Source organism: Monodelphis domestica, chromosome 1 (assembly GCF_027887165.1).
Source record: "Monodelphis domestica isolate mMonDom1 chromosome 1, mMonDom1.pri, whole genome shotgun sequence".
Taxonomy (NCBI): domain Eukaryota; kingdom Metazoa; phylum Chordata; class Mammalia; order Didelphimorphia; family Didelphidae; genus Monodelphis; species Monodelphis domestica.
Window position 1 is genome coordinate 204,852,769 of NC_077227.1, and position 15,088 is coordinate 204,867,856.

Sequence of the window (15,088 nt, forward strand, 5' to 3'; positions counted from 1 at the left end):
ATCACTGTTGAGAGCAAACAGACTGTATCTAAATCATTCCCTGAATGTAGATCAATTCTTGGTTGCTACAATTAGGATCCTTTCCTATACCACCTCCTCCACTACCCATGCTAGTGCCTTCTTCCCCCATGATTATCTTCCATCATATATATATATATATATATAAAATCTTCCATTATGTTCTTCCATTCCACTGTGATTCTTTTCCATTATATATGTATATATATTACATATAATGCATATAATTATTTGCTGGTTGTTTTCTCTCATTCGAATATGAGCTCCTTGAGGGCAGGAACCATGTTTTTGTTTCTCTTTTAATCTCCAGCTCTTAGCACAGTGCTGAGCACATAGGAAGTCCTAATAAGGGTTTGTTGGGTAATTAATTTGAATTACGTTCCAGGCCTAGGTTGCTGCCTGTGAAGTTTCTGGGTAAGGCAGTTCCCTGGTATGTTTAGTTGCTAATACCAAAAAAACCAATGACTGGAACAACCTCCAGGAAGTGATGCAGAGCGAGAGGAGCAGAACCAGGAGAACACTGTACACAGAGACTAATACACTGTGGTATAATCGAACGTAATGGACTTCTCCATTAGTGGCGGTTGTAATGTCCCTGAACAACTTGCAGGGATCCAGGAGAAAAAAACACCATTCATAAGCAAAGGATAAACTATGGGAGTGGAAACACCGAGGAAAAGCAACTGCCTGAATACAGAGGTTGAGGGGACATGACAGAGGAGAGACTCTAAATGGAACACTCTAATGCAAATACTATCAACAAAGCAATGGGTTCAAATCAAGAAAAACATCTAATGCCCAGTGGATTTATGGGTCGGCTATGGGGGGTGGGGGGGAGGAAAAGAAAATGATCTATGTCTTTAACGAATAATGCTTGAAATGATCAAATAAAATATAATTAAAACAAAAAAAAACAAAACAAAAAAAAAACAAAACAAAAACAAAACAAAAAAAACAAGCAGAAGTTCCCTAAAGACTCAGCCAATGCTTGCCACCACTGGGGGGTGGGGTAGGGAGAAGACTAAAGCACTCTTGGGGGTGCTGAGGTTGGCTGGGCTCCTTTTCAGTGTTCAGAGCCCCCAGTCTACTGGGGCCTGGTTCACTCCGCTCAGTTGTCCTGTCCGTGACTGCCCTGCTGGTCCTGCTCTGGTTCTGACCTCAGACACCTCCCTGGTAAAACTCGCCAGCAACAGGGTGGTATGCAAGGCTTCTCCATGGCTCTTGGCCCGCTCCTTTACTTGCATTCGACGCTGCCGCACCAAATTCAGTAATTCACACACCCTGACTCCCCTGAGCTGCTTCACCTGTTCCTGCAAGGCTGCTTCCTGTGGGAAGGGAGAAAATGCTTGCTGTCTGAATCGGCCTTCTAGGCTCAGTCTTAGTGTACTTCCCTAATTCTGCTTGCCACCCCCCAGTGCACGCTTATAGGGGACAGAACGAAGACCAGGTTAAAAAGCAACTAGCTTACCATCAGAGCTCTCCCCCAAATTCCTAGGAGGGGTGCGTCATGGAGTCTTTCATCCATTCTAGAGCAAACCACCCCAAGCCACTTCAGACCAGGAATGATGACAACACTAATAATAATAGCTAACATTTATATAGCATTTTAAGCTTTGCAAAGCACTTTATACACATCATCTTATTTGATAATCACAACAGCTCTCTAAGGTAGGTGTTGCTATTATCATCTTCATTTTACAGGTGAGAAAACTGAGGCAAACAGCTTTGACCAGAGTTGCAAGTAGAGAGTTTAAGAGTCTTGCCAAACATTACCCAGTAAGGAAGTTTGAACTGAGGTCCTCCTGACTCTAGGTCCAGTGCCCTATCTGTTATGACAACCATTCACATTTCTATAGCATTGAAAGAAAGCACAACATGTTTTCTTTACAATACCCCAAAATAAAGCTGGTAGTGCAGTATTATCATCCCCATTTTACAGATGAGAAAATTGAGATTGAAGAGGTTAAAAATCATTTGTCCAGGGTCACAGCCAGTATATGTCAAAATCAATATTTAAAAATTAGTGTATATCTGTCTCTGAAACCAGTACTTTTTTCAAGTATATCATATTGCCTGTGCTGGACTGAGAAATCTCTCCAGGGATAGCTAGGAGATATCTGGCACAGTGGACAAAGGGCTGTACTTGGATTCTATGTGCCCTGGGTTCAAATCCTGCCTCAGATACCTCCTAGCTATGTGATGTTTGGCAGGGCTCTTGACCTGTCTGAGCCTTAGAGCTTTCTCATCTATCAAATAAGGTTGAGCTACATAGCCTCAAAGGTCCCTGACAGATCTAAAATTATGATCTTGTGATCCCAAATTGGTCTTCAGAGCATTGGAAGAGACCAGCATTTGGCCTCTCTTCATTCTACTTTGTGTTGGTCTACCTACTTCCTGGGTCCCATATACAACTCATAACATCTTGACTCATTCCTCCCGCTTCTGGATTTCTCTCTTTCATGCCCAACTTCAGACAGAGACCAGCTTCCCTCTGAGCCCATCACCTTCTCATCCTGGGCATCCAGAATCTTCTGGAAAGCTTCATGCCTCCGGATCAGCCTCTCCAGGCCTTCCACAGAGCTCTCCAAGGTACTGGTTTTCAGATAGACCTGGACTGACCCATAGTGAGAGCCAGTGAGATGAGGAGACAACTTGGTTTGGACATAAAGCAGGGTGGCTGGGTGTGTGGTGCTTAACCTCCCAGGGCCTCGGCTATCTGATGCAAAATGAGAGGGTTGGACTAGCTGAGGTCCCCGTTCTCACACACCCCTAAGTCTACCCTCTCCTGACTCAGCCCAGGCTTCAGCCCCTCTCCTTTTTCCTAGAATACTTTGTTCACCAAATTGATCCTCTTCCAGGCTTATTTGTGCCTATGTCTTGGGTGGCCTCCTGGAGGACAGGGACGCTGACATTTTTTATTAACTTGTGTGCGGAACTGGATGAAGTCCAGCTTCCAAAGCAGAGGTTCAGACGAGCCAGAAGAGGAAGCAGAGAAATGAGTGTGTGTATGTGAGGAAAGGGAAGGAGGGGGAGAGAGAATAGAGAACACAGGGAAGCAAGGAGAGGGTTGTGGGGTGGGGGGAAGCACCTCCTGGGCAGTGAGGATCTTATTTAAGTAGTCACAATCCCTGCGGAATTGCTGTTCAAGGTGCATGGACATCAGCTGTTCCTGCTTCCTCTCCCAAGCCTGGAACACCTTCTGCCGCTCTTCCCGTAGGGCTCCCAGCTTCTCCTGGATCTGGAGCACAGAGAGATGCTGGATGGGGTGGGGCGTCTGAGGAAGATGGTGGTGGTGATGGGACCAGAGTCACTGGTGAAGACATAGCACCAACTGGGGCAGTGAAAGAGCCTCAGATTGGGGGGGGGGGTCAGGGTTCAAGGGTTGGTTTTGCTATCAACTGTGCAATCTTGGACACATTACTTGACTTCTCAGGGTTTCAGTTTCCTCATCTATAGAAGAAGGGGTTGGACTAAAAGATCTCTAATCCTTCTCCTGCCAAGGACTCTTTGGCAATGTGGTAGTAGCAGACGCCTATGGATTCCTTCTCAGAATAATGTTTTTAAATGCATAAAAGAAAGTCACAAAAGAAACGAGTTATATGGAAGTATACATATCAGTATACATACATAGACATACATGTATAATGTGTTTATATCATGTATAATAGTTACACATATATGTTACATATATGAATATGTGTGCCTATGCATAAACATTCACACCCACATACACATACATATATTCAGTAGCTCTCAGGTTAAGAAGTCCCTGAATTCAAATCTGGTCTTAGATACTGCCTAGCTGTGTGACCCTGGGCAAGTCACTTACCCCTGTTTGCTCAGCCCTTGCTCTTCTGTCTTAGAGTTGTTATGAAAACAGAAAGCAAGGACTTGGGGGAGAAGTCCCTAAATCTCTTTCCAACTCTAATATTTGATGATTCTGACTCATTATGTAACCCCTGTTCCATGCCTACCTTCAACACTCCCTTGTCTCCTCCCTTGACCTTCCTGCAATATAGCACAAAGGATGTTTGTTGACTCTGGAGCCAAGGGACCTAGGTTCAAATCCTACACCTTCATGAGCTATCCTGTGACCTTGGACAAGTTAATTCATCTCCCTGGAACCCAGTTTCCTTAACTATAAATATGGGAAGATTTGGACTTGATGGATCCACCCAGTTCTAGGGTTACGTTCCTGAGCTCTTGTATGTATCAGGGGGAGCCCTTTCTGTGTTGACAGGTCTTGGCCAGGATGTCATCAGAGTAGAGGAAGGGTTAGGTAAGGCAAGAAAGGGGTAGAATGGGTCAGGGAAGAAAACTCCTCCACATTGAACCTTGGGGAGTGCCTGGACCCCAAAGTTACCTCTTCAGCAGGTGCTCCCTCCTCAAGGAGCAGCCCCTGCCCCAGCTGGACCGCCTGTTGGTACACCTCCTCCCGGGCCTTCAGCTCTGCCCGGACGTCCTGGTGTGTACTGAGCTGTAAGTGGCTGCTGCTGGCATCTCGGGAGGTCTCCTTTGCCTGTAGTTCCCTCTGAACTCCAGCAGCCCACGTTGAATACTCTTGTACCTACACACCCCAGAGAGAACAGAGAGGGAGTCAGGGAGGAGCAGGAAGTCAGAGAATCAGCTCTCACATAAGCAGAACTCAGGGGTGCATCCCAGCAGAGCTACCAAGGTACCAGTCTGTACAGAGCTAGTTTGGATGCTCCCATAAGACCAAGACCTAGCAGGGACTTGGGAGGTTGTCTCACTCAATCTCCTCATCTTACAGATTGGAAACTGAGGCCCAGATGGGTTGTTACTTGCTTAAGGTCACACAGATAGTCAGGAAGCAGAGTCTGGAATTGAACTCAGGTCCTATGGCTTCAAGAGCATCATTCTTCTCACTCTACCAAGCTGCTTCACACCCCTTCTTTCAGATACCAACTGGTTCTCCAGATCTGGGCAGCTCAGAGCCTGTGGTGTGAGACTAAGGGGAGTCTCCATGACCTGGCCTCCCCGTCTATATTCAGTTTTATTTTCTGCTGCTTTTCAGCATTAAACCTTCACTGTTCCCCAGCCAGCTCTCCTTTATTGCTGTCTCTCAAACAAGGTATGCTTGTTGTCTCTTCCTGAGTTTTCTTCCCTCTGCTTGAAACACCCTCTCCTTTTTCTTCTAGCTACTTTGAATCTTTTTTTTTAACTCACCTTTTTTCTTAGTATCAACACTTAGTATTGGTTCCAAGGCAGAAGAGTAGTAAGGGCTAAGCAGTGGGGGTTAAGTGACTTGCCCAGGGTCATACAACTAGTAGTTGTCTAAGGCTAAATTTGAACCCAGGTCCTCCTGATTCCAGGCCAGACACACCATTTTCTGTGCCACCCAGCTGCCTCATATGTCCCTTCTTTCAAGATGTGTAGGGAGTTCTCACCACAGTATGGAAGCCAGTCAGCAAGCAGGCCTGTTCCAGCTCTCCCCTGCGTCTTTCCACCCGCAGCCTCAGTGTCTCCCAGCTCTGCACCACAGCCTCCTGCTGCCTTTGCAGGGCCTCCAGGCGAGCTCCCCAGCACAGCTTCTGCATCTCATCGGCTTTATCCAACAGCTCCTGCAGCTGAGGGCAGAGGTGAGGTAGGTGGGCAGGCAGGGAAGGGAAGGGGTCAGCAGACACATGGAGCAAAGGAGACCAGCCTCCCCAGAGATACCCCTCCTCTTCCACTCACTTCAAGACACCAGAAAACAGACAAAAAACCAAAGCAAAACATCTTCCCTCAAAGAAAGGGGAGCATCAGCCATGCCCTATTTAAGGAAAGAATCCATCACTGTAATTAGGGGGTGCCTAGGCTCATCAATTCAGAGATGGAGGGGGCTGTTTCTCACATTCTTCTCCAAACTTCACCCCTGGTCCTCTAAGACTTTCCCTACAAGGGTCTAGAAACCCTGGTCCCTCCACTCCTGGATTCCACACACTGGATTCTGCCTCCATAGCCAGAGTCCTCTGATTGGCTGCTTCCTCCTAGAACATCCATTTGCAGGAGAGTATCTAAGCCAATGATGTTTTTGTGCCTCTCTCCCTATACAACTGGTGCTTTCTTGTCTTCCCCTCACTACAAACCTCCTTTCCTCATCAGCTTCCCAGAAAAGTCTTTCTTACTGCTTCTTCTTGTATTCCCTGCACATAACATGTACCTGGCACATACCTAGTAAGTAATTAAGAAATGCTTGCTGAAAATAATTGGAAACTGATGGGAATGGCTGAACAAATTGTGGCATATGATGGTGATGGAATTGTACTGTGCTCTAAGGAATGATGAACAGGATGATTTCAGAAAGAGCTGGAAAGACCTATGTGAACTGATGCAGAGTGAAATAAGCAGAACCAGGAGAAAGAACATCATACAAAGAAACCACAATATTGTGAAACTATCAAATGTGATAGACAACTATTATTGCCAATTCAATGATCCAGGACAATTCGGAGAGACTAATGAAAAAGAGCGCTCTTCACCTCCAGAAAAAGAACTGTTGCAATCAGATGCAAGCTAAAGCATACTATTTTTCACTTCAGTTTATGATTTTCTTTTGGAGTTTTGGTTTTCTATGAGGATTCTCTCACAATTACCAATATGGAAATACATTTTGCATGATAATACACTGTATAACTCAGATCAATTTGTCATCTCTGATAGAGAGAGGGAAGGGAAGGAGAGAGACAATTTGGATCTTATAATTCGGAAAATGTGTGTTGAAAATTATTATATATAATTGGGAAAATAGAATACCTTCAAATAAAACATGAAAAAAAAATGCTTGCTGACTTGATTTGCTTTGACATAAACATAGATTGAGTATTCCTGATCCACACCCTGATCCACATATTGGAACTAGTCTAGGGAATCCCCAGAGTTCATAAAATCATACATCTAGTTCTGGAAACGATCATGAAAGTCAAAACAGGTAGGGGCAGGTAGGTGGATACTTCCTAGCTGTGTGACCCTAGGCAAGTCATTTAACCCCAACTGCCCAGCCCTTACCACTCTTCTGCTTTGGGACCAATACCTAGTATCAATTGTAAGGCAGAATTTAAGGGTTTAAAAAAGTTCAATTTAATCCAATCATCTCTATTTGGCAGATAAGGAAATTGAGATTCAGGAAGATTAAGTGATCTGATTTGAACCCTACTTCTAAGTCCAACCCTTGATCTATGATGTCATGCTGCCTTTCTAGGTTCTGAGGTAGTTCAGGAGCCCAGCAGGGGTTGATATTCTTGGGTGTAGGGATGATGGGTGCTATACAGAAGCAGCAGCTGACTTACTTGCTGCTCAGTGCCGGAGAGCTCATTTTCCAGCTCCTCATGCCGCCGGAGCTGAGCCTGGACCCCATGCCTGTCCTGTGCCAGGTCATCAGGAAGGCTTGTGGCTTTTTCCTGGGAAGAAGGAATTGTCCTAATAACGATCACAACTGAACATTTAAACCTGGGTCATATTGCTTGTTGTCTCAGGGAGGGGTAAGGAGTGGCAGGGAGGGAGGAAGAATTTGGAACCCAAATTAAAAAAAAAAGAATGTTAAACATTTGTTTTTACATGTAATTAAAGCAATTAAAATAATGTTTAAAATAATTATCATAAGCATTTATACAGTTTGTTTATATTTTTGAGGTGCTCATTTGATCTTAATAATAACCCTGGGAGTTGGTGTTATTATCCTCATTTTATGGATGGGGAAACTGAGGCAGCCAGCCATTAAATGACTTTCTCTGAGTTATACATCTAGGAAGTTGAGCAAGATTTGAGCTTGGGAGTTCCTGACTCCAATGTGCTATCTGCTGGGCCACCACTTTGCTGCCTTAGGGGAGAGGTACAAGCAAGGGGGACAGGGAGGAGAGGGGCTTCAACTCCCAGGAGAAGAAGGTTTCCCTGGATCCTACCTGGATGTGGGTGAGGGCCTCTGTGAGGTCCTGCTGAATCTTGAGTGTGGTCTCTGCATTCCTGAGCGATTGGCCCCGGGCTTGGGTCAGCCCCCACAGCTCTGCCCAGGTGCTCCTGCGGGGGGGGGGGGGGGGGAACGACACAGGGACTGTGTGAACCCTTCCTTTCTCCCAGAATCATCTTTATGACCCTCTTCTAGTCTGGTTTGCTTTCTTTCTGAGCCTCATCAAAATCCGCCCTAGATCCTGAGAGTGACCTTAGAGTCAGGATGTCTGGATTCAAATCCTTTAGCAAGTCACTTCAGCCAAGTTTCTTCCACTGTGAAAGAAAGAACAGCTAGGTGGTGCAGTGGATGGAGTGCCAGGCCTGTGGTTGGAAAGACCTGAGTTCAGATCCAGCCTTGGGCACTTCCTACCTGTGTGACCCTGAGCAAGTCATTTAACCTGTTTGCCTCAATTTCCTCATCTGTAAAATGAACTAGAGAAGGAGATGGCAAACCAGTCCATTATCTGCCAAGAAAACCCCAAATGGGGTCTCAAAGTCAGACATGCTGGAAAAAACAACCAAATGATGACGAAAATGACAGCACTGGAGTAGAGAGCCTCTGAGGTCCCTTGTAGTCCTTCCGACTCCAGGCCTGGCACTCTACTCACTGAGCCACATAGCTGCCCCCTTAGATCTTTTTTGATGTGTGTTTTTCAAACTCTGCCAACTAGATTGTAAACTTTCTTGAGGTCATACCTTTTTATTTTGAAAACCAGATCATAGTTCTAGAGTTGGAAAGTACCCCAGAAGCTGTACCTTCTAGTCCAAGACTGTAATTTTACAGATAAGGAAACTGAGACCCAGAGAGCTTACATGACTTAGTCAATGTCACTCAGACATCACCAGAGGCAGGATTTGAACTACGCTCCCCTGATCCCAACATCATTGTCACTATACCAGTTTCTCTGATTATTTTCCATTGCATTTTGTATCCTAGAGAAGGAAATAAAAACCCAGTCCAATATCTTTGCCAAGAAAATCTCATATGGAGTCATGAAGAGTCAGACATGACTGAATGACTGAATAACAAGTGATGTGTGCACAGTGGAAGCAGGCTCTTTCTTTCTTTCTTTCTTTCTTTCTTTCTTTCTTTCTTTCTTTCTTTCTTTCTTTCTTTCTTTCTTTCTTTCTTTCTTTCTTTCTTTCTTTCTTTCTTTCTTTCTTTCTTTCTTTCTTTCTTTCTTTCTTTCTTTCTTTCTTTCTTTCTTTCTTTCTTTCTTTCTTTCTTTCTTTCTTTCTTTCTTTCTTTCTTTCTTTCTTTCTTTCTTTCTTTCTTTCTTTCTTTCTCTCTTTCTCTCTTTCCCTCTTTCTCTCTCTCTTTCTCTCTCTCTTTCTTTCTCTCTTTCTCTCTCTCTCTTTCTCTCTCCCACCCTTACTTCTTTCTCCCTTGCCTTATCTTATTATCAGTTCTTAGACGGAAAAAGCAGTAAGTGATAGGCAACAGGGGTTAAGTGACTTGCCCAGGGTCACATAGCTAAGAATTCTATGAGGCCACATTTGAACCCAGGTCCTCTTGACTCCAGGCCTAGCTATCTAGCTGCCCCTGCAGACCTGCTACCTGCTTCCACACTGTATCTCTGAATCCTGAGCTCCCTGAGTTCACTTCCACACTAGCTGTGACTCCATCCCTACCAATGACAGCCCTCAGCCTCTAGGGGTAGCACAGCCTCATGGTGCCTGTATTCTCCCCAGAGGCCAGTTGGGTAGCCAGTGATGACTACCAGTGAGCCTGGTGCTCAGAGCCTTGCCAACACTCGAGGTCTACTCTCTCACCAGCAGTGACCTAATGCCTGTAGGTCTGCACGTTTCTTGGCCCAGACCAGCTGGCTCCTCACCGTAGTTCCTGATGCCTCTGGTGGATCTCTTGGTTGGCAACGTGCTGACCCTCCAGCAGGGTCTCTGCCAGCTGTTGGCAGTTTGCCACCCGCCTTCCACCTGTCTCCACCTGGTGCTGAAACAGCTCATGCTTGGCCCGGAGGTGCTGAGATGGGGAAGAAGCAGTGGAGACAGAAGTTCATCCTCCGTCCATGGGGTCACTGCTTTAGAGCCAGGAGGCATCTTAGAGGACGCCAAGTCCACCTTCTTCACTTTACAAATGAGAAAACTAATGCCAGGTTCTTACCCCTGTGCCATGCTGCCTTTCCTAAAGGCATTGTCAGGTCCCAGACTGGGAAGTTGGCATAGCCTCTATGACATGAATATCCTTAAGCAGGGGCCCAGGAAGCAGGACACACCAAAGACTAGAGTGGGAGGTCCTACCTACTTCGTTTGGGGTTGGGACATCTGGCCCGGGGATGGCAGTTTCTCTGTCATTCTGCCCCAATTATTGCGGCTTGTGCCCCTCCATGATGGACATGGCCAGTCCTTCCTGGCCTAGCAGAGCTGGGGACTCCCAGGCTTCCAGGGCAGCTTCCGCTCCTCTCACACTCTCCAGGGTGCTTCCCTTCCTTTGGTAACACCCACCCTTAGCACTTCCCTTTTCCCTCACCCGCACATGAGCGTAGTCTTCTCCAGGCTCCTCCTCACTGCTGACCACCTGCTTCTGCCTGGCCAGCCAGCCCTGGAGCTCCTCAGCCTCTTGGATGAACTCGTGCAGCCTCAACGCCTCCTCCAGCCGACGGCCCCTGTGGTCACAACCCCTCTGGCCCATCAGTGGTCAAGCCCCTGGTGGCCAACTGGCCCAAGCCAGGGAGGGAGATGGGTGGACACTGTTTGTGTCATTTACGACTATGTGACTGGATGTGATATGGGCACATAGTAGGAGATTGTACATGTGTTTGTATATGTGTATGTGTAGCACAGCAACAACAATAATAGCCAGCATTTATATAATATTTTAACATGGGCAAAGGTCTTTACATATATTCTGTCACACTACATACAAAGTCTCATTTGATTCTCACAACTCTGTAAGGCAGGTACTATTTTTATCCCCATTTTATAGATGAAGAAACTGAGGTAGGTTAAGTGATTTGACTAGGGTCATACAGCTAAGTTAGTGACTAAGGCAGGACTGGACCTCAGCCCTTCTTGGACTCCAAGTTCAGCATGTTACCTACTGGACCAGCAAAGGTCAATCTTCATCTAATTCAGTGTCCCCATTTTACATATGAGGAAACAGAGGCACAGACAAGTCAAGTGACTTGTCCAAAGTCACACAGCTCTTAAGTGGCAGAGGCAGGATTTGAACCACTGACTCCAAAGGTGGTATACAGAATGCCTCTCCCTGTAAGGAAGGGTAGTAAGAGGATGATTGGGAGTTGGGGACAGGAAGAGAGAAGGTGAGTATAGGTCCCTGTCCAGGCAGTGCCTGCCTTTGGTGTCTTTTAGAAGAGGAAAAGAATACTTTTCATGTATCTCTCCCTTTTCCATCATATCTGAAGGGATCATGGTTCAAAGTGGCATTGCTCAGTGGCAAAGTGAATAAAGCAGCTGACCTGGAGTCAGGAAGACCCGAGTTCAAATCCAGCCTCAAATACTAACTATGAGACCCTGGGAAAGTCACTTAGGCTGTTTCAGTTTCTTCATCTGTAAAATGGGACCAAGAAGAGCACCTATCTTCTAGGGTTGGTGGGAGGGTCATCACTAGAAAGCACTTAGCACAGGACCCATTCCACAGTAAATCCTGTATAAACATTAGCTATCATTACTGCTAGAGGAACAGCCTGACCCCAAGCAAGTTCCACTTTGCCCAACTGGAGGGGAAGAAGGTTCCAAGGAAGGAAGCTGTGTTCTAGAACTCTCACCTTGTGGTCGCCAGTTCTTGCAGCTCCTGCAGCTGGTTTTGGAGCTGTCCTGGGGGCACAGGGAGCTCCTTAGGAGCTCTGGGACTGGTGAAGGTTTGTGCAGTCTGGACAAGCTCTGCTACGAAGCTCCCATAGAGGGCCAGCTCTTGTTCCAGGACCTGCAGACATGGGGTCAGACAATAAGACCCTTGCTAGTACAGGATGAATACTTAGAAAGGGATGAGTATTTAGATCACTCATTTGGCAAGCATTTTTTAAGTACCAACTGGATGCTCTGTATCAAAGAAGCAGATAACAAGGGACAGGGATGCTCAGACCCTTGAAATTGGAGGAACATGATCAATGAGTGCTTGCCCGCCATCCAGAACCCTGCGGGAGTGGGTGCCAGAGGATTAGGATGTCATGTGATATTACAAGCCAGACAGCACAAAATTCCCTGCTTCCTTCCCTCATCCTCTTAACTACAGCACCCCAGGAAAAATTCTGGGTTGTCTTTAGTGAGCTTCCAGGGAAAAGTACCGTGTGCTTCTTGATGAGGCTGACGGTGGCCAACTGGTCCTTGCCGTAGTCTTGGCTGCTCACTAATGGCCGCTTCTCTCCCAACAAGCCTTCCAAGTCTGATACGTCAAGCAAATACTGCCAGGAGAGATGTGGCCAGCTATGGTACTCTCAAGGTGACATTCAGCTTTGGTCCTGGTGTGCTGCTTCAACATTTTCTCTTATGACTAGCACAATCAGGGTACCTTGTCCTCCCCTACAAGAGGCATCCAGTCCCTGAAGCTCATAATTTTTATTTCCTTGTGCCAACCTCTTTGATTTTGGTTCTTGTTTCTGCCTTCTCAGGAGTCACAGAATCATAGGTTTAGAGTTGGAAGGAATCTTAAAGGACATCAAGGGATACAGACCATCCAATCCTTCCCCCACCTCAACTTTTGCAAATGAAGAAACTAAGACCCAGAGAGATTAAGTGCCTTGTCCAGGGGCATACAGCTAGTAAACAAATGAGGCTGGATTTGGACCAGGTCCTCCACACCATTTGGTTTCTTTCCTAAAGGCAAACTCAACCCCTAATAACTCTATAGACTCTCTCCTTAAGCTGCCACTTCTCCCAAGAATGAAAGGATATAAAAGGCATGTTGACTTGTCTTCACCATTATTATTATTATTATTACTCATAATTAGCTGAAGGGAAGCATGGATAGATATAGGACTTGGAGTCAGAAAGACCTAGCTCTGACATTTTCTTGCTGTTTGACAAGCCCTGACAAGTCACTTCCACCCTTACTAATCCTGTGAGTGCCTCATCTCTGGGGATTGATTCCTGCTCCCCCACTTCCCCTCGCCCACCTCAGACTCCCCATTCCTTGCTGTATACCTGATACAAGGCAACAGAGTGCTGCAGCTGCCTGGCTCGCCCCTGGCAGGCTTCACCCAGCCCTAGCCAGCAGCTCTCCAGATCCTGGCACCGTTCTGTGATGTCCAGTGCAGAGGGGTGCCCACAGGCTGCCAGGCTTTGCCCGGATGCCAGCACCTTCTGCATTTGGGACTGGTGAGCTTTCACTTCTGCCTGAAGCTCCTTGGGACAAAACAACATGGGCTTAAAAGGAAAATGAGGACCCTTTGGGGTTAAACTTTATCTTCAACAATGGCCAAGGGCAGGGATGAGGATGGCAATCACTATTTTTTAAAATCTTTACCTTCCATCTTAGAATCAATACTGTGTATTGATTCCAAGGCAGGAGAGTGATAAGAGCTAGATAATGGGAAATGAGTGACTTGCCCAGGGTCACACAGCTAGGAAGTGTCTCAGGCCACATTTGAACCCAGGACCTCCTATCTTCAGGTCTGACTCTCAATCCACTGAGTCACCTAGCTGCCCCTAGAGAACAGGACACTGGAGGAAGGCAGGAAGAGGCAGGGTGAGTGGAGAGCTCAGAAGACCTGAGGACTGGGACAGGGGGCCTCCTGTGTGGAGGCAGGGAGGGCCAGAGTCACCTTGTGCTTGTACAGAAGCCTCTGGGCTGCATCCAGGGATTGGCCATAGACCACGGAGCTGGCACTGGGCAGGCGCTCCTTCACCCACGTGATCTCCAGGCCTTGTAAGTGGTAGAATTGGTAAAGTTCTACTGATGCCCTCAGCTGCTGCCGACGTGCTGCCAATGGCCCCTGAAGAGCCTGAAACCTGGGTTCAAGAAGGATGGAGAGAGAATGAATGGCCCTTTCCTCCTCTTGCAGGATCAGCTAAGTGGCACAGGGGTTGGAATACCAGGCTTGGAGTCGGGAAAACCTGGGTTCAAATTTGGCCCCAGACACTTCCTAGCTGTGTGACCCTGGGCAAGTCACTTGACCCCCATTGCCTAGCCCTTACCACTCTTCTGTCTTAGAACATATTAAGACAGAAGGAAGGGGTTTAAATGCTCCTAGCCCTGACTTACAGAATAATAATATTGATGATGACAAGAAATAGTATTTATAGTGTTTTCTATGTGCCAGACACTGTGCTAAGAATTTTACAATTATCAGCTGATTTGATTCTCACAATAACCCTTGGAAGGTGGGTGCTGTTGTTGTCCCCATTTTACAGACAAGGAAACTGAAGCAAACAGAGATTAAATGATAAGTAGAAAGTCTTTGAGATGGTTTTGAACTCTGATCTTTCTGGTTCCAGGCCTGGCACTCTATCCACTGTGCCACCTCCCTAGCCAGGCATACTGGATAAGGCACTGAACCTGGAGTCAGAAAGATCTGGGTTCAAATCCTGATTTAGATACATTCATTGTATGACCCTAGGCAAGCCTTTTAACTCCTCTAGGTCTTAGTTTCCTTATAAAATGGGGATGACAATACTTATACTACCTACTTCCTAGGAGGGTTTTAAAGAAATCATGTTGTTAGCCTTGATGTACTATAGAAATATCAGTTGTTGGCATAGTGGATAGGGTACTGGAATTGTAGTCAGAAAGACCTCAGTTTGAATCACATCTCAGGCAACTTATTTCCTATGTAACCCTAGGAAAGTTGTTTAATTTCTGTTGGTCTCAGTTTCTTCTTTTTCAAAAAATTTTTATTCAAAAATATTTTATATTACCAATTACATGTAATAATAATTTTCAACATAAATTTTCCAAAATGATTAGATCCAAACTGTCTCCTTCCCTCCCTTCCCTTCCTCCTCTAGGAGATGGTAAGCAGTTTGATCTGGGCCATACATGTATTATTATGCATAACCCATTTCCATATTGGTCATCATTGTAAGAGCACACTCATACACAACCCAAACTCCAAAATAAAAGTGCAAATAAAGTGGAAGATGGTAGGCTTTGATCTTCACCTGACTCTAACAGTCCTTTCTCTGGAGGTGGAGAGCATTCTTTGTC

General features: G+C 46.0%; 1 protein-coding gene across 1 annotated transcript in view; it reads right to left on the minus strand.

The window, feature by feature from the left end:
* SPTBN5 (spectrin beta, non-erythrocytic 5) overlaps positions 1–15,088 on the minus strand; it is a 111,174-nt gene that overhangs the window by 54,385 nt on the left and 41,701 nt on the right. The window contains exons 26-38 of the mRNA XM_056815991.1: positions 13,707–13,893; positions 13,087–13,287; positions 12,231–12,347; positions 11,712–11,869; positions 10,454–10,589; positions 9,801–9,946; positions 7,920–8,034; positions 7,308–7,418; positions 5,427–5,606; positions 4,382–4,585; positions 3,107–3,256; positions 2,523–2,627; positions 1,091–1,343 (exon numbers count right to left, since the gene is read on the minus strand). Coding sequence (XP_056671969.1) covers positions 1,091–1,343; positions 2,523–2,627; positions 3,107–3,256; positions 4,382–4,585; positions 5,427–5,606; positions 7,308–7,418; positions 7,920–8,034; positions 9,801–9,946; positions 10,454–10,589; positions 11,712–11,869; positions 12,231–12,347; positions 13,087–13,287; positions 13,707–13,893 — 2,063 coding nt within the window. The remainder of the gene's footprint in view (positions 1–1,090; positions 1,344–2,522; positions 2,628–3,106; positions 3,257–4,381; positions 4,586–5,426; positions 5,607–7,307; positions 7,419–7,919; positions 8,035–9,800; positions 9,947–10,453; positions 10,590–11,711; positions 11,870–12,230; positions 12,348–13,086; positions 13,288–13,706; positions 13,894–15,088) is intronic.